The 19,544-nt window shown below is 39.9% G+C and overlaps 1 protein-coding gene across 2 annotated transcripts in view; it reads right to left on the bottom strand.

Annotated features, from left to right (window-relative positions):
• Nucleotides 1–19,544, bottom strand: part of LOC113220194 (tyrosine-protein phosphatase non-receptor type 12-like) — a 39,762-nt gene that overhangs the window by 17,196 nt on the left and 3,022 nt on the right. The window contains exon 2 of one of the 2 annotated variants that reach the window (XM_031936060.1): nucleotides 2,930–2,996. In XM_031936060.1, coding sequence (XP_031791920.1) covers nucleotides 2,930–2,953 — 24 coding nt within the window. In that variant the 5' untranslated portion in view covers nucleotides 2,954–2,996. The remainder of the gene's footprint in view (nucleotides 1–2,929; nucleotides 2,997–19,544) is intronic. The other variant, XM_031936061.1, reaches the window with a different exon arrangement.

Below are 19,544 nucleotides of genomic sequence, written 5' to 3'. Positions count from 1 at the left end.
TATCCAGCCAAAGTACGACTGCAGTATACAGGGAATAAAGAGGCTGTGGCCAACTGATGAGTGTGCAGAGTTACAACATAGCTGGATATCAAAAGAAGGTTATCCCATAAAAAGTGAAGGAAATATACATAAGCACAGCAGACTGAATGCATAATCTATGTTGGGAATTGAGAAGTTTGATGTAAATAAAGCCTAAGACTAAAGGAAGGAGAAAGTACTCAAAGGAGGAGAGAAAAAAAGGACATTTGGGATCAGACTGTGAACATAAAAAAGAGACTGAATTTATTCTATAGGCCAGTATCTCCTGGACTGGCTATATAAGGACCAACTAAAAGATGTAGGTAAAAATACAGATCCTTTGGCTCCATCTTGGGGAACTGATTATGAAACAACCTAAACAGTTCTTTTGTGCATATGGACTTGGGACTACTGCGATGGGCAACGTTGACATGAGAAGATCTGATATTCACACAATTTTTGTATCAGCAATGAGGACAGTCTAAAAGAGTGAGAAACTGGTGGTTTACAGAAGCAGAAACATCAGAACTGTTATCAACAAGAATATTTTGGAGTGGTTAAGATGGAAGGATTAAAAATGGTTTCCAGGTTTGCTGCTTGGAAGTTCTTATATACATCATAAGATTTTTACATGAAGACTTAACCTAGGCTGGGTGCGGTGGCTCATGCCTGTAATTCCAGCACTTTGAGAGGCCAAGACAGGCAGATCACCTGAGGTCAGGAGTTTAAGACAAGCCTGAAACATGGCGAAAGCCCATGTCTACTAAAAATACAAAAATTAGCCAGGCATGGTGCCGAATACATGTAATCCCAGCTACTCGGGAGACTAAGGCAGGAGAAAAACTTGAACCTGAGAGTTGGAGGTTACAGTGAGCCAAGATCACACCACTGCACTCCAGCCTGGGCGACAGAGGGAGACTCCATCTCCAAAAAAAAAAAAAAAAGAGAGAGAGAACTATGTTCAAAATACACAACTTTTATTTTATTTTATTTTATTTTTTGAGACGGAGTCTTGCTCTGTCACCCAGGCTGCAGTGGCGCAATCTCAGCTCACTGCAACCTCTGCCTCCCAGGTTCAAGCAATTCTCCTGCCTCAGCCTGCCAAGTAACTGGGATTACAGGCACTGGCTACTATGCCTGGCTAATTTCTGTATTTTTAGTAGAGATGGGGTTTCACCATGTTGGCCAGGCTGGTCTCGAACTCCTGACCTCAGGTGATCCACCCACCTCGGCCTCTGGAAGTGCTGGGATTATGGCATGAGCCATGGCACCTGGCCAAAATATACAACTTTTAAAATGACCAGATATTTGTTTTGTTTGCTAGCATGCATTTACGTGTCCCTTCCCATTCCAATTTTAATCTTTGACTTTTATGTTAAAATGCGATAGAATTCCAGTTAAATTTTGTTCACTTAAGCATTTTCATTTGAGAATTAGATGATTATAGTTTTTGAGGGAAAAATATTTAACCCCAGAGGGCTTTTTAAGGAACTGTTTAACACGTAAATGTTTCCTTGCAACAATAAAAAATGGAGAGATGGCAGAGAAAAAAGAGAAATAAGGGGAAGAAGGAAGAAAAAGAAAAAAGAAACATTTTATTAATTCTACTTTGTACAAGACAAAGATGAACAATTCATGGAAACTATAAAGCTATGAAGGATTAAAGGCGTCTCTCTAGAAGTGAACACATTATGGAACCAGCAAAATAATCAAATGTATGCATAACGAAGAGACTTGTTTTTCAAATCTATCATGAACGCTGTATCTCATTTATCTCTGTATCACCACAGTATCAAACACTATTTCTTGGAAAAAGCAGTAGTAAGAACAATAATCACAACAGCAACAGTAATCAACACTAACAATAAACTGAGTACTTATTATGTACCACACATAGTTCTGAAGAACTTCACAAAAGTTAATTCTGATGCATTACTACTATGACCCCTATTTTCTGATGAAGAAATAGAGACAGTATGGGATTAGTATTTTGACCCAGATCCCACAGCTAGTAAATGAGAAAGCCAGAATTATAATCTGGGCAGTTTGGCTAAAGTCAGTATTCACATACTACAATACCATAATGTCTCCAGAAGGCATAAATAGGTACTGAATGAAATACACTTATACCTAGAATAAATATAAAAGGCAATGGGCCGGGCACGGTTGCTCACACCTGTAATCCCAGCACTTTGAAAGGCTGAGGTGAGTGGATCACCTAAGGTCAGGAGTTTGAGACCAGCCTGGCCAAAACGGTGAAACTCTGTATCAAAAATATAAGACATTAGATGGGTGTAATGGCAGGCACCTGTAATCCCAGCTACTAGGGAGGCTGAAGCAGGAGAATCGCTTCAACCCAGGAGGCGGAGGTTGCAGTGAGCTGAGATCACGCCACTGCACTCCAGTCTGGGCAGTAAGAGTGAAACTCCATCTTAAAAAAAAAAAAAAAGGAAGAAAAAAAGGCAATGAAAATTCAGTATTGGAAAGGTCAGTAACAGTTCATATCCTAATGCAAGTACTCACTCACCTAGGACACTCTGACACTGTTGACCAATGCATCACATCAAGGCAGTATGCAGCAATTATACCTTTTCTCTATCTTTATTTCTTTTTTTAAATCATTTTTATTTTTAAATTATTTTTAGAGATGGAGGTCTCACTATGTCACCCAGGCTGGTCTCGAGCTGCTGGGCTCAAGCGATCTTCCCGCCTTGGCCTCCCAAAGTGCTGGGATTACAGGCATAAGCCACCGTGCCTGGCCTTCACTGCCTTTATTTCTTACTTAATAAAACTACTTTGGAAAAAATAACATGTATAATAAAATATGCACTATAATTTACTACAATTAATAATTAAGTTTGAAAATCGTAATAGATAAATTGGACATAATGCTACAAAAAAGTATTCTTACCCCAGCTTTTAGTAAATTCCACATATAATCTATGGCACAAATGGCACCTGTTCTTCCACAGCCTGCACTAAGGATATAAAATTTGAAAAAAAAATTGATTTTTGTGATAAAACAACTATAAAATAAATGTGGATGGACATGTTAACATTCAGAAACAAAAAGAAATTTGACAAAATTCTACTTAGTAAACAAAATACAACTTACAGTGTGTTCACGGCAACACTGGTAACATAGAATACATATACATACACACTATGATTTTTTTTTTTTTTTGAGACAGAGTCTCGCTCTGTCACCCGGGCTGGAGTGCAGTGGCCGGATCTCGGCTCACTGCAAGCTCCGCCTCCCAGGTTTACGCCATTCTCCTGCCTCAGCCTCCTGAGTAGCTGGGATTACAGGTGCCCGCCACCTCGCCCAGCTAGTTTTTTGTATTTTTTAGTAGAGACGGGGTTTCACCGGGTTAGCCAGGATGGTCTCGATCTCCTGACCTCGTGATTCGCCCGTCTCAGCCTCCCAAAGTGCTGAGATTACAGGCTTGAGCCACCGCGCCCAGCCACACTATGATTTTTCCTATACGTACTTTATGATAAAGTTTAATTTATAAATCAGGCACAACAAGAGATTAACAACAATAACTAATAATACATTAGAACAATTATAACAATCTACCACTACTCACTACCTCACTACTCTTGAGGTTTGGGCCATTATAAGTAAAATAAGGGTTATATGAACATAAGCACTGACATGTCCATCTGATAACTGCAGTATCTACTATGTGACTAATGGGCTGGTACAGTCTACAGTGTGTACACACTGGACCACGGGATGATTTATCTCTCAAGCAGGACATACTTCCCTATGCTTCTCAGAATGGTACAGCATTGAAAACTTACAAATTGCTTACTTCTGAAATTTTCCATTTGATATTTTTGACCTATGAGTAAGTGAAACTGAGGACAGTGAAGTCTTGAATAAGGAGGGCCTATTGTCTATCTTTTAAACATTTCATTTAAGGGGTTGGGCGCAGTGGTTCATGCCTGTTGTCCCAGCATTTGGGAGGCCAAGGCAGAAGGATTGCTTAAGCCTGGGAGGTTGAGGCTGCAGTGAGCCATGATGGCACAAATGCACTCCAGCCTGGGTAACAGAGTGCGACTCCATCTCAAAAAGAAAAACAAAGATTAATTTACGGAACTTCCAAGAGTAAGTGACTCACAGAATAGCTACTAGGTCATCACTCTGGAAGTCCAATGCTGCATCAGAAAACGTGACTAGCTAACAACGTCTTACAGAGAGACATATTTATTCTATGTTCAAGATGGTTCTTGTGGCCGGGTGCAGTGGCTCACACCTGTAATCTCAGGACTTTGGGAGGCTGAGGCTGGTGGATCACTTGAGGTCAGGAGTTAGACCACCCTGGCCAACATGGTGAAACTCTGTCTCTACTAAAAACACATAATTAGCTGGGTGTGGTGGCGGACACATGTAATCCCAGCTACTCGGGAGGCTGAGGCAGGAGAATCACTTAAACTGGGGAAGTGGAGTTTGCAGTGACCCAAGATCGTGCCATTGCACTCCAGCCTGGGCAGCAACAGCAAAACTCCAACTCAAAAAAAAAAAAAAGATGGCTCTTGTTTTAGAGTACAGGAGGAAATGGTACATCATTTCAATCTATAGAATGTGTAGGAAAGGTGAAGAATGCTATAAGCCCTAGAAAATGGATTGAGCAACAGCAGTGATTTCATCAAAAGAACAAGACAATGATATGCTCTCATATCCCAAAAAACTAATGGAAGCTGGGGAATGTACAGTAACATATCATAGGTTTTTTTTATTTTAAAACATGACAGGCTGGGTTCAGTGGCTCACGCCTGTAATCCCAACACACTCGGAGGCCGGGTCACCTCAGGTCAGGAGTTCGAGACAAGCCTAGCCAACGTGGTGAACTCCTGTCTCTACTGAAAATACAAAAAAAATTAGCCGGGAGTGGTGGCAGGTGCCTGTAATCCCAGCTACTTGGGAGGCTGAGGCAGGAGAATCACTTGAACCTGGGAGGTGGGGGCTGCAGTGACCTGAGATCATGCCATTGCACTCCAGCTTGGGTGACAGAGCAAGACTCCGTCTCAAAAAAAAAAAAAAGAAAGAAACACATGACAAAAGTATTTTAAAGTAACTGCTTCTCAACTAGAGAAAGGCTTATGCATCTGAGAACTGAAAATCACTATGAGTAATTATAAGATGTTACTGACATCACCAGAATAATTTTTGGCAAAAAAACCCCACAAAGTTGTGTAGCATTTTAATGCATATTTTGAAATGTATACCTATCAGTGGTTTGTTAAACGCGTGACCTAAAATTCCTGATAAAAGTACACTATAAGCAACCTAAAATGATTTTTAAAACCTCTTAATAATAAACATCATGAATTATATTAATTTTCAGTTGTTGATACTTGTGAATTCTGTGCATCAAAACATTTACAGAATTTTAGTTGAGTTACTGAGATAAATTATATATATCTAAAATTTGATAGTTAAAAGTATAATATAAAGATACAGATAACCAGATCAATGAAACACCACAGAAAGTTCAGGAACAGATCTGAGTACACGTAACATTTCTTACATAACAGTGAATTCTCCAGAGGAGATTAGACCATTCAATAAGTGGCAAAGGAAAAGTTAGGTATCAATGAAGAGCAAAAAATTAACTTCTGATCACATAGCTTAACTGTAAAAAAATTCCAGGTGGATAAAAAAATATATATATAGGATATAAATATATTGGATATTTATCCAATAATAAATGTTAAAAACTAAATCTATGAAAGTACTAAAAATATATGCAAAATATATACACTATTGTGTTAGGGAAAGACTTTCTATGTATAATATCTCAATGGACAAAAACCATTCAAAAATCTGACATGACAAAATGAAACTTATGTATGTCAAACAGGCAGAAGACAGGAAAAACCATGGTACTTACAACATGACTAAAAGTTAATGTCCTCAATATATAAAGAATTTGTGTAATTATTAAAAGATAAGGCTGGGCAAAATGGTTCATGCCTGTAATCCCAGCACTTTGGGAGGCCGAGGCTGGTGGATCACCTGAGGTCAGGAGTTCAAGATCAGCCTGACCAACACGGAGAAACCCCAACTCTACTAAAAATACAAAATTAACCGGGCGTGGTAGTGCATGCTTGTAATCCCAGCTACTCGGGAAGCTGAGGCAGGAGATTTGCTTGAACCCGGGCGGCAGAGGTTGCAGTGAGCCAAGACTGCAGTGAGCCAAGATTGCATCACTGCACTCCAGCCTGGGCGATAGTGCAAGACTCCGTCTCAAAAACAAACAAACAAACAAACCCCACCAAAACCCTTGTCTGTCACACAGGCATTTAAAAAGCAAACAAAGGCCGAGTACGGAGGCTCACACCTGTAATCCCAGCACTTTGGGAGGCGGAGGCGGGCGGATCATGAGGTCAGGAGTTCAACACCAGTCTGGCCAACATAGTGAAACCCTGTCTCTACTAAAAATACCAAAAATTAGCCGAGTTTGGTGGTGTGTGCCTGTAATCCCAGTACTCAGGAGGCTGAGGCAGGAGAATCACATGAACTCGGGAGGAGGAGGTTGCAGTGAGCTGAGATCGCGCCACTGCACTCCAGCCAGGATGACAATGCAAGACTCCATCTCAAAAATAAAATAAAATAAAATAAAATAAAAAAAATAAAAACGAAAAGAGAACACCCAGTATTGGGAAAGGTATAGGGAAATAGGTACTCTCACATACTGCCAGCGGTAGAATTAAGTAGCATCAATTTTCTGGATAACACATTAAAAAATACTCATTAAAATATTTTAAAAGTTCATATCCTTGACCAAGAAATCTCACTTCTGGATATTTATCCAGTAATAAATTTATCCTAATAATTTCAGATGTGCTCAAAGATTTAACAATAAGATGGCCACTAAAGTAAATTAAAAACAAAAAATAAAGTGGACACTGAGCTTTTACACTGTTGTTTAAAATAGTTGAGGCAGAGGTTGCAGCGAGCCGAGATTGTGCCACTGCACTCCAGCCTGGGCAACAAGAGCGAAACTCCATCAAACAAAACAAAACAATAGTGTATGTACACACACACACACACATACTGAAAGGACACATTCTCGAGTTTTAACAATGGTTATATCTCCAGAGGAACTAGTGGAAAGCAAAAGAATTTTCTTGCTTTTATGGATGTGTTTTCTAAGTCATTACCGTTAACATATTGTTTTCATTGTCTAAAAATATTTAACAGTCAATTTATTTTTTGATGAAAAGCCTTCCTATACAAATGGATTTATGATTGAACAGGAAATTATTTTAACTAACTTATAAGAAGTCAAGTGAAAGTAATTTCTTTACCTTTTAACTCTATAATTAAACATATTGTTTATTTTTAACTGGTCAATTCTACTTAATTAAATGGTCAACTAACCACTGAACTAACCACAGAAAAAAACTGTTTTAATGAACCAAGTTGTTAACTGATTCCCACATCTCCACCAGCAAGTTAGTTTCCTGGCCCATGAATAAAAAGTAGCCCTTTTACTTCATTAATTATAAGCATTACAATCAAACCAAGTGAATAAGGAAACTATCTTCGGTGCTTTGACTCCACTGAAAAAACATTTTAATTATGTAAATAATAAAAAATAAATCTCTAAGTGTGAAAAATCTCATTTCCTTTTTATAACAAATGTGAATGCAGATAACAAGTCCCTTAGAGGACTAAATTGATAGTTGTCTTATGAAATAAGTACTATGACTGTAAGGCCTTTAGAAGAATCTAATGTAAAGCAAATATTCAGAGTAGAAAAACTCCCTAAGGATTCAAAAGTAGCTTCTACTATGTAGAAACCTATACCTACATAATGAAATTCCAAAAATTGGGTTTCAAAATATCCTGTATCACCCATATTAAAATGATACCTATATTCTTTTTTTAAAAAACATAGGGTCTACTATGTCACCCAGGCTGGAGTGCAGTAGAGCAATAGCTGCTTACTAAAGCCTCAAGCTTCTGGGCTCAAGCAATCATCCTGCCTCGGCCTCCCAAAGCACTGAGCCACTACACCCGGCCATGACACTTACTGCAAACATTTAGTATTTTCTTGACTAATTCAGTTTTGTGCTTTTCCTTTTAAAGGGGTATTTTTCATTACACCCCTAAATCCATAACACAAATTTAGCTTTGTTTTATGTATTATATATAATGTATACATATATGTGCATACGTATTATGTATATTTAGCTTTGTATTACATATTAATGTGTTACCTATGTATTATGTATTTAGCTTTGTATTATTTGTATCATGAGAATGACCAGATGACAGAAATAGGCCAAAATGTTAGATTAAGAAAAGCTGGTTATCTTAAACTGATTTCTCTTAGCTAAAACATATTATACAATTAACCCCCCTTCTAGAATACAAAACTAACTGTCCCCCAAGAATAAACAAATCTCATGTTCAATCCCCCAAAGTCAAAGGCAGAATTTACATGATTTCTTAACACATCCAAATGAGTAATTTTGCAAAACCTAACTGAACTTCAAATATTATTTGAATAAATGAAAATATTTCTATCACATAATTTAAAGTAGGTGCACCTACACTCGTACTTTCACATTCAGAGATAGCTCAACTAGGTCAGTAATCACTGAATTTTATGTAATGCTTATAATGAAGTAATCTACTATAAAACATAACTTAATAAAAAATGTCTGGTAAATGTGTATCAATCGTTCATATTATTTTACTCTAAGAATGCTGGCTTCCTGCTTTAAATTTTTCAGTAGCTATGATTAAAAAATTTCATGATATGATAGGCAGTGGTGCAAACGTGGAAACTGATGTTCCCCAAGAATAAAAACAGCATTTAGTTTTTCATTAAATCTAAAACACACTTTTTAAACTCAATGTGACAGCTCTGAGATTGGTATGTATCTTACCACCAATGGTTTCTTACAAATGACATTTTCCCCTTATAATTGGCAGTGATTTTTTTACTATTAATATACATTAATAATTGTGTGTCTTAGAATTGATGATATCTTAGATCAATAAGACCTATGTATATACATCTTACATACATTAAAAAAAGAAAGTCATGTTGCCAGGTGTAGTGGCTCACACCTGTAAGCCCAAGACTCTGGGAGAGCAAAGCGGGACAATCACTTGAGGACAGTGATTTCTTAAGCCCAAGAAAGGGAGTGAGCTAGCTCTCTGGACTCTTCTTATATGGCAGTAATCCCATCCACGAGGGTTCCACCCTCATGACCTATTACCTCCCAAGACCCCATCTCCAAAACCCATCACATTCGGAATTAGGTTTCAACATATGAACAGAAAGGGAAACCTACGTCCATAACCAACCCTGTTTTTGCTTGTGGCTCCACTTCTGCCTAATGGGATTAAATGATACTTTTTTTCTTAAATGTAAATTTTTTTTGTCTAAAACTGTTGCATATCACCATCCTGTTTTGAGTTAAAGATAAAATATTTCCCAGTTTCTTCAACCTTTACCATAAACTATACTACAAATGTAAACAAATTGTTTTCCCACCATAATGGCTTTAAAAAGTAGAATAAATACTGCAGTCAAGACATCACCTTAAGTTAAATTATTTTTTTGTTGTGTCTTGAGACAGGCCCTTGCTCTATTGTGCAGGCTGGAGTGCAGTGGCATGATCATGACTCGCTGCAGCCTCAACCTCCAGGGCTCAAGCAATTCACCCACCTTGGCATCCCAAGTAGCTAGAACTACAGACATATAGTATCATGCCAGCTTAATTTTTTAATTTTAATTTTTAGTAGAGAAAAGGTGATACGGTTTGGCTTTGTCCCCACTCAAATCTCATCCTGAATTGTAGCTCCCAGAACTCCCATGTGTGGTGGGAGGGACCCGGTGGGAGATAACTGAATCATGGGGGTAGTTTCCCCACACTGTTCTCATGGTGGTGAATAAGTCTCACGAGATCTGACGATTTCATAAGGGGTTTCCCCTTTAGATTGGCTCTCATTTCTCTCGTCTGCCGCCATCTAAGACGTGCCTTTCACCTTCCTTCATGATTGTGAGGCCTCTCCAGCCACATGGAACTGTGAGTCCACTAAACCTCTTTTTCTTTATAAATTACCCAGTCTTGGGTATGTCTTTATAAGCAGCATGAGAACGGACTAATACACGAGGGCTGATCTCAAACTTTTGACCTCAAGCAATCCTCCTGCCTTGGCATCCCAAAGTATTGGGATTACAGGCATGAACTACTGCACCTAGCCTAAGGTCAATTCTTGAATACAGAGACTGTATAAAGATAGGGCATTCATAATTTGGACTCTTAAACATAAACTAACTCTTCAAAGCCTCTGCATCATCTCATCAGTGTTGCCTCGTATCTCAATTTGCTAGGACTGCTGTAACAAAGTATCACAAACTGGATAGTTTAAACAACAGACATTTGCCTCACAGTTCCGGAGGCTGCAAGTCCAAGATCAAGGTGAGCAGGACTGATCCTTCTGAGGGCTGTGAGGAGAATATGTCCTAGGACCCTCCCCTTGCTTCTGACAGTTTGCTGGCTACCTTTGGAATTCCTTGGCTTGTAAAAGCATTACCCCAATGTCTGCCTTTACCTTCAAAAGGCATAGGCATTCTTCCTGTTTGTGTGTCTGTGTTCAAATTTTCTGTTCTTGGAAGGACATGAGTCATACTGGATTAGGGATTGGGGGACCACCTTATTGTTTCTTCTTTTTTTCTTTCACTTTGTTTGTTTGTTTGAGACGGAGTCTCGCTCTGTCTCCTAAGCTGGAGTGTAGTGGTATGATATTGGCTCACTGCAAATTCCACCTCCCAGATTTAAGCGATTCTCCCACCTCACCCTTCCGAATAGCTGGGATTACAGGTGTCTGCCACCAAAATACAAAATAATTTTTGTATTTTCAGTAGAGACGGGGTTTCACTATGTTGGCCAGGCTGGTCTGGAACTCCTGACCTCAGGTGATCCGCCTGCCTTGGCCTCCCAAAGTGCTGGGATTACAGGTGTGAGCTACCATGCCCAGCCTAATTTTTGTATTTTTAGTAGAGATGGAATTTCACCATGTTGCCCAGGTTGGTCTTGAACTTCTGACCTCAGGTGATCCACCCACCTTGGCCTCCCCAGAGTGCTGGGATTACAGGTGTGAGCCACCATGCCTGGCCTCCTATTGCTTCTTAACTTGACCTCACTAACTATTACATCTGCAATGATCGTATTTCCAAATAAGGTCACAGTTTGAGATAATGGGGGTTAGAACTTAAACATGAATTTTTGAGGTACACAATTTAACCTGTAATACACTATATTATGTCTGTATTTATTTATACATTATTTTGATCCAGTACTATAATAACAATTATACACATTGTAACTCCTACACAATTTGAAATTTTAAAATTAAGACAAAGGTAACTATATATAGAATCAGTATGCTTTCTGAACCCTTATAGATTGTCTTATACACTCCTGGATTACACACATCTCATCAATCTCAAGAATAAAATCAAACTCTCTGGCTTGACAACCTTCCACAATCTGACCTTTGTTTTCTTGCCAGCCTCATCTCCTGTCATTCACAACATTTCCAGCATTCCAACTAGTTTGAACTTTTGCAGTTTCCCTTGTGCGCTAGGCTTTCTTCATTCAACAACTCTATGCATGCCGTCTCCTGCTACTGGAATGCCCTCATTCTCCTTGCTTCCTACGAACACGTGGTAAACTCCAATCATCTTCCGAAACTCGGTTCAAACGTCATCTCCCCTGGGGAGCCTTCACTGACTGCTCTAGGCAGCATGAAGCATTTTGTCAGTGCCAGTAGCACCTTGGTCATATCTTTATTATTGCAAATTTCTGTTTACACATATAATGTCAGGCTGGCCTACAAAAACAATGCAATTTCAGGTGGTTCTACTTAACATTCCCTAGACAACAAGTCCACTGAGAGCAGGGACTGTGTTTCATTTATTTTATATTTCCAGTCACTAAACGGGTTTGGCACAAAGTAAATGCCTAATACAGGCTTTCTGAAATTAAGGAAAAGCTTACTCTAGCACCACAAACAGTCTACTTGCAGATTTTCCTTTTCGAGAATGGGGTAGTAACTTGATCTCTTCTATAACAATAACTATGAACTATTACTTAAATTTTCTTTGGCTTTATTTAGCTTAACATTATTTTAAACAATTCCTCCCCCTCTTTGTTTGCTTCTGTATATGTCGTAAAATATCTTCAAAAAATATACTCTTTTTTTTGGTTGTTGTTTGTTTCTAATTGGTGACTGGGGTTTCACTATGCTGCCCAGGTTGGGCTCAAGTGATCCTCCTGCTTCAGCTTACTGGGTAGCTGGGAATATAAGCATTTGCCACTGTGCCTGGCCTTATTTTTAAAAAATACAGAAAAATCAGGAACAAGGTACCTAAGTACTGTTTTGTAACCAATACCAAAGTATTTCACAATTTTACTGTCTTACTTTCAAAATATTTTAATGCTTTCAGATGAGAATTACAAGTAATCATAAGTAGGAATATATATAGGAAAGCTAAAGAGATTAGCTGTGTAAAATGAATATGACATTAAAATTCTGACAGTTATTTAGTAGCAGCAAAGGTAAATCTAATTCCCAAATTTCAATTGTCCCTAATATTGTTTGGTTTGAAGAAAAGCTGTGATAACAGCAACAGTGTTTAAGTATTACAAGGGTAGTTAAAAGGCAAATTGGTCCGATCTGACATGTGGATCTGGCCAACTGAAGTTAGAAAGCAGTACCTGGTGAAGTCTGTGAGGAATTAGCAGGAAGTGAAAATGGTTACATGAACATTTTTCACTCTTCCTCATTAAAGTCCTTAAGTTAACAAAAGGTATTTACTGACTCTTCAGCATGCCAAGGCTGTCAAGGGCAACACTTTACACAATCTGGCTCTCACCCATTTTAGAGAGCCCTCTCCTTTTATGGCACTTTGTGTCCTTTATCCTTGAACCACAATGAACTTCTCACAAAGAATACCACATTGAATGTGTCATTACTCTCCATCTCTTTCCAAATGCTTGTTCCTCAGCCTAGAAAGTCTTTCCCCATGTTCTTTGCCTACTAATTTCATTATATTATTAATTACATTGTCCCATAGTGCTGGGCACACTGTAGACACTTAATACTGTTTGATTGTCATCAGTAATAAATGAGATCACAGTCTTGAACAACAGAGCAACACAGTCTTAAACAAGAGATTATTTGGAAACAGATCTTGTGATTAAAGTCCACGAGGACAGAGACCGGGTGTGCCTTGTGCCTGGCAACAGGTAAGTGTTAAGTATTTACTGACTAAACACTTAACATATTCCACACTTAACATATGTGGAAAATAAGAAAAGCAGTCTTTTTTTTTTTTTTTTGAGATGGAGTCTTGCACTGTCGCCCGGGCTGGAGTGCAATGGCTTGATCTCGGCTCACTGAAACTTCTGCCTCCTGGGTTCAAGTGATTCTCCTGCCTCAGCCTCCTGAGTAGCTGAAATTACAGGTGCCCACTGCCACACCCAGCTAATTTTTTTTTGTACTTTTAGTAGAGACGGGGGTCTCACTATGTTGGCCATGCTGGTCTCAAACTCCTAACCTCGTGATCCGCCTGCCTCGGCCTCCCAAAGTGCTAGGACTACAGACGTGAGCCACTGTGCCCAGCCAAAAGCAGACTATTTAATAATTACTTGACAATAAACTGAAGAAGTGAATCCATAAATGGATGGTGACAGAAGAACCTCTAGCATAAGTGGTAGTACACCAAGGAATAAAGAAACTGTAGAAAATAATGTCATTGACTAGCAAAAGCAAGCAAGCAAACAAACAAAAAAACCACACACAAAAAACTATTACAATGTTACTACAAACATAACAGATTATGGGGGGGAGAGAGGCAATATATATGTAAATATGACTTATGCTTTCAATTGTCATAAGTGGTCAGAGACATTAGTCTGCTGATAGAAATAGAAATAACACTACCTTTCATATCCTCAAAAAAAAAATCATTTCCCCCTAACATATTTGAGTTTTTCTGTTTGACACCTCTATTTGGAACGTCAAAAATGGTATTTAGGCTGGGTACTGTGGCTCATGCCTGTAATCCCAGCATTTTGGGAGGCCGACGCAGGCGAATCACTGGAGGTCAGTAGTTTGAGAGCAGCCTGGCCAACATGGCGAAACCCTGTCAACAAAAAAATACAAAAATAAGCTGGGTGTGGTGGTGCGTGCCTGCAGTCCCAGCTACTCAGGAGGCTGAGACACAGAATTGCTTGAATCCAGGAGGCAGAAGTTGCAGTGAGCTGAGATCGTACCATTGCACTCCAGCCTAGGTGACAGAGCAAGGTCCTGTTTCAAAAAAAAGAAAGGTATTTAATCCCCAAACATTTATTCATTCACAAACACCTATATTATAATTGTATACTGCAGTTTATATTGGTGCTGCATTATTTTAGGTTTCTTTCCCTATAACCATTGAATCACTTCACTTGGCATCATCAAGTGAACGTTTTTTTTTTTTTTTTTAAGATGGATTCTTGCTCTTTTGCCCAGGCTGGAGTGCTGTGGCGCGATCTAGGCTCACTGCAACCTCCGCCCTCCGGGTTCTAGCCATTCTCCTGCCTTAGCCTCCCAAGTAGCTGGGATTACAGGTATGTACCATCACACCCAGCTTATTTTGTACTTTTAGTAGACACAGGGTTTCGCCATGTTGGCTAGGCTGGTCTTGAACTCCTGGCCTCAGGTGATCCACCTGCCTCAGCCTCCCAAAGTGCTGGGATTATAGACGTGAGCCACTGCGCCCAGCCCATCAAACAGCTTTTAAGAGAAACTGTGTGCCTCCAGGATCTATGCCAGGTACTGCCAGTTTACTGTAAGGAAACTAAAGTAACTGGGTGTCCAGACTATTCACACATTTGACACAGATGAAAGTGATGAGTAAGGCATACTGGCAGTAATTGTAAGCTCAGATGGCAAGATTAAGATTTCAGGACAAACCCCACCTAAGGTTAAAAGAACTTAACAAATAGAAAGCACCTTTATCTTGCATTTGCACTTGTCCATCTATGTTGTCAAAGCTGGGTTTGGCAAACCTTTACTTCAGGTTTCAGGTCTTGATATTCAAGGTTTCCTGGTATCTGATTTGTCTCTCCTTATTCTACACTTTAGCAGAAAACTCCCAGTGACATTAGAACTTAGTATTTTCCACCCATTGAGATGAATTATGCAGATTAAATAGGGAAAAGATTAGGATTAAAATCCTTAGAATAGGCCGGGTGCGGTGATTCATGCCTGTAATCCTAGCACTTTGGGAGGCCGAGGTGGGTGGATCACGAGGTCAGGAGATCGAGAGCATCCTGGCTAACACGGTGAAACACCGTCTCTACTAAAAATACAAAAAATCAGCCGGGCGTGGTGGCGGGCGCCTGTAGTCCCAGCTACTCAAGAGGCTGAGGCAGGAGAATGGCGTGAGCCCAGGAGGTGGAGCTTGCAGTGAGCCAAGATCGCGCCACTGCCCTCCAGCCTGGGTGACAGAGCGAGACTCCGTCTAAAAAAAAAAAAAAATCCTTAGAATAGGCATTACATGTAAAGAGACTTATTGGGTTAGTTTTAAAAGTTAAATAAAAGGGTGGTTATTTCCTTGATGGGTCCTTAGCTGTTGGTATAAGCTAATGGTATAGAAGTAGTTATTAATTTGAGGGGAATCAAGAAGAGCCAGCACTTGAATGTGAGGCAAAATATGTATTAGGATATCATCATATTGTTACCTCAAGGCACTGTACATAAATCATACAGACAAGCTTTTCAAAGCAGAATCTGCAAAATTAAAATTATGAAATAACTTTGTGACAGTCGTTGTTTTGTAATTTGTTGGCTGTACTCGCATGTGTGGTATTTGTACAAAACTGCACTCTTCTAACTGTGGGTTATCAGTATCAGGAACCCACTCCTGTAAAAACTAATCTACTCCTGGATAATGGCATTAATCCTTTCATGGGGCAGAGCCCTCATGACCTCATCACCTCTTAAAGCCCCACCGCTCAACACTGTTGCATTAGAGATTCAGTTTCTAAGCCATGAACTTTGGGGAACACACAACTTTTGGGGACACATTCAAACCTGTTCTTTTCTATGAGATAAAAGCGCTGGAATCTACCAGCACTCTAAGAAACACTGCATCTTTTTTGAATGTCTATTTTCTAAACATAAAACTTTAATTAACTTAAACTTCTAAAGAGGCCTGACCAATGTCTGGATTTAACATTGTGATGCTTTAGACTTCTGCTTCCTCTTGCAAAATAGGACATATTAGAAAGAAAACTGGTGTAGAGTCAGAATAAACATGAAATTCCAGCTCAGTTTTGAAAAATGCCTTGGAAAGCTTTGTAGAATTGGGATGATGCAAAACACCCACAAACATAAGAGATACACAAGGCACTCAGTAAACAGTATCCTTTTAACCACAAGTGGTGTGACAGTGTGGCTCAAACTATGAAGCCAAGAATGGTTACTCTGGAGGTTATTCACTGTTCAAAAAGAAAGTAAAGGATAGTAAAGAAAATTAACAAATTAGGTACCGGGCTGCATTTGCAATTCGGACATTCTATGAGTCTATCATTTTTCCTTACATTTCTTTGCCACACCTAGGCTTTGAGGTGTAGATAAATACATTCTACTCTCTACCTACCAGTTCTTACCTAAAATAGCTTCCTCTTCCTGGAGAATTGACTAGAACTACAAACCTTTTTTTTTTTTTTTTTAACAACCACAAACTTAAGCTTTTCTTTTCAGAGATTTACATTATTGAAAAAGGCTCCTTATACACATTGTATAGGCCTCCTATCCCTTTCTTAAAATAAGTATCAAAATGAGCTGATGTTCTTCCATATGAAAATTCTGGCAGCATAATTAACCCCAGGAGAGACATTTATGGATAGTTTCTATTTACTCCATTTGGCCCCTTTTACTCTTTCTACCTTTTGCTTTCTGCTGTGTGGCTGCTAATGGCTCTTCAGTGAAGCCTTTAAGCAGTGGCTGATCCCTCTACTACAATTTTCAACTTTATTTTCCCCGTTTGCTCTCCTTAAATACACAGAGGACAGCTCTAAAAACTGCTAACACACATTTGTTGTGGCTGGAAGTTTGAATATATTCGATTAGCATCTATTCCAGCAATGGACAAAGGCAGGGTTGTGAACGAAAACAAACAAAACTCTCAAAACTATCTTAACAAAACGAAGCTACTCCTTTCTAGATGCAAGTCAGCCTGCTCGTCTGTGGGTTATATCTGACTCACAGATGTTTTGTTTGGCTTGCATGGTGTTTAGGAAACTTCCCATTAAAAAGTCTATATATTTAGCAAGTCGGCCCACTATTTCCATAAGGGAACGATCAGCGAGCGCTGAGAAGCACAAATGTATATTGTAGAAAACACACCACATTCCCAGTTTTCTATAGTCCCCTCCACTTCCTATTATCTCACATTCAACCTGACTCTGACTTATTATTATTTTTTACCCATTGCTATGGTTTCAATCTGTCCCCTCCAAAATTCAGGTGTTGAAACTTAATGGCCAATGTAGTGGCATTAAGATGTGGGCCTTTAAGAGATGTTTAGGCCAGAAGGGTTGCTCTTTTGTGAATGAGGTTTATGGGATTACAAGAGGCTTCATGGGCAAGCGGATCGCCTGATCCCAAGAGTCTGTGACCAGCCTGGGTAACACAGTGAGGCCCCATCTCTACAAAAAATAAACAAAAATTAGCTGCAAGTTGTGGTGAGTGTCTGAAGTCGTAGCTACTTGGGAGGCTGAGGTGGTAGGATCACTTTAGTCCAGGAGGTTGAGGCTGCAGTTGCGCCACTGCACACCAGCCTGGGTGACAGAACAAGATTCTGTCTCAAAATAAGTAAATAAGATAAAAGAGGCCTCATGAAGCCTTCAGCCTGTTAACCTTCTGCCTTCTACCATGTGAGGCCAATATGTTCCTCCCCTCAGGAGGACGTGGCCCATATCAAGCAAATGAACCTGCCGGTGCCGGGATCTTGGGCTCCCAGCCCCTAGAATTGTGAGAAAATAAATTTCTGCTGTTTATAAAAGACCCAGTTTCAGCCGGGCATGCTGGTTCATGTCTCTAATCCCAGAACTTTGGGAGACCATGGTGGTCAGAGTGTTTGAGCCCAGGAGTTCTTGACCAGCCTGGGCAACAATATGGCGAGGGCCTGTCTCTACAAAAATATAAAAATTAGCTGGATATGGTGGCGCATGCCCTAGTCCCAGCTACTCGGGAGGCTGAGGTGGGGGGAACGCTTGAGCCCAGGAGGCCAAGGTTACAGCGTGCTGTGAGCCTGCCACTGCACTCTAGCCTGGGTGACAGAGCTGAGACCCGACCTCAAAAAAAAAAAAGGTGGAGAAGCAGAGTGTAGGGTAGGTAGGTAGCGTGCTTTTGGTAGGGCTGTTACAGGGAATGAAATGGAAAAGGAAGCAACAGATAACCAGTGAGTCAACAACACCAACGACCAAAAAGCAAAAAGGAACGGAGATGAGAAAACGCACTTCATGTTCAACAGGTCCAAGGTCCAAGAGTACCTGAAACTTGTCACTCTTCCAGTGTTTCTTGGCTCAGGGAATGGCCCCACTGTCCAAGTTTTGCTGGTTAGAAATATAGAAGGTATTCATGATACCTGCTTCCCTTACGTTCATTATCCTAATCATCACATAGGCAACAGCCAAAGGAAAAAGCACATCAGGTAGATAGAACCACATATGCAATGTTCCTATGTTGAAAGACAACATCGTGCATTCTGGAGATTAAAGATCTTTTAGTTTGAACGAAGAAGGGGCTAGATCATGAAGGGTCTTACAGGACACATTAAGGATTTTGTTTTTTGTCCTGAGAGCAATGAAAGCCATTGACTTCAGGTCTGAAACAAGGCAAGAGAGATGGTCAGATCCAGGCTTTTTTTCGTTTTTTTTGAGACGGAGTCTCACTCTGTTGCCCAGGCTGGAGTGCCCTGGCATGATCTCGGCTCGCTGCAACCTCTGTCTCCCAGATTCAAGCGATTTGCCACCACAGCCTCCCGAGTAGCTGGACTACAAGGGCGTGCCACCATGCCCAGCTAATTTTTGTATTTTTAGTAGAGACAAAGTTTCACCACGTTGGCCAGGCTGGTCTTAAACTCCTGACCTCAGGTGATCTGCCCGCCTCGGCCTCCCAAAGTGCTGGGATTACAGGCATGAGCCACTGTACCTGGTGAAGGTCTTGAAAAGAGCTTTCTAGCTGTAGAATGAAAAACCTGTATGAGATTATAAAGAGATTATGCTAAAAGAAATTGGTGATAGTGGTAGAAAATCTCTGCCAGTTAAGAGTTGACAAGAATAATCTAGTTGAAAGGGAATGGCTAATTACACAGGACAGAAAATAAGATAGTTGCACATGTTTTATAACAGACAAATACTGTCTTTAGACCTGGGTAAGGGGCCTCTGTTTACTTGGCCCTCCTCTTGCTGTAAAGGATGAGGAGCCCATG

Source organism: Piliocolobus tephrosceles, chromosome 8 (genome assembly GCF_002776525.5).
Source record: "Piliocolobus tephrosceles isolate RC106 chromosome 8, ASM277652v3, whole genome shotgun sequence".
Classification (NCBI taxonomy): Eukaryota; Metazoa; Chordata; class Mammalia; order Primates; family Cercopithecidae; genus Piliocolobus; species Piliocolobus tephrosceles.
The sequence above is the reverse complement of the archived record's forward strand: the minus strand, read 5'-3'. Positions and strand labels throughout refer to the sequence as shown.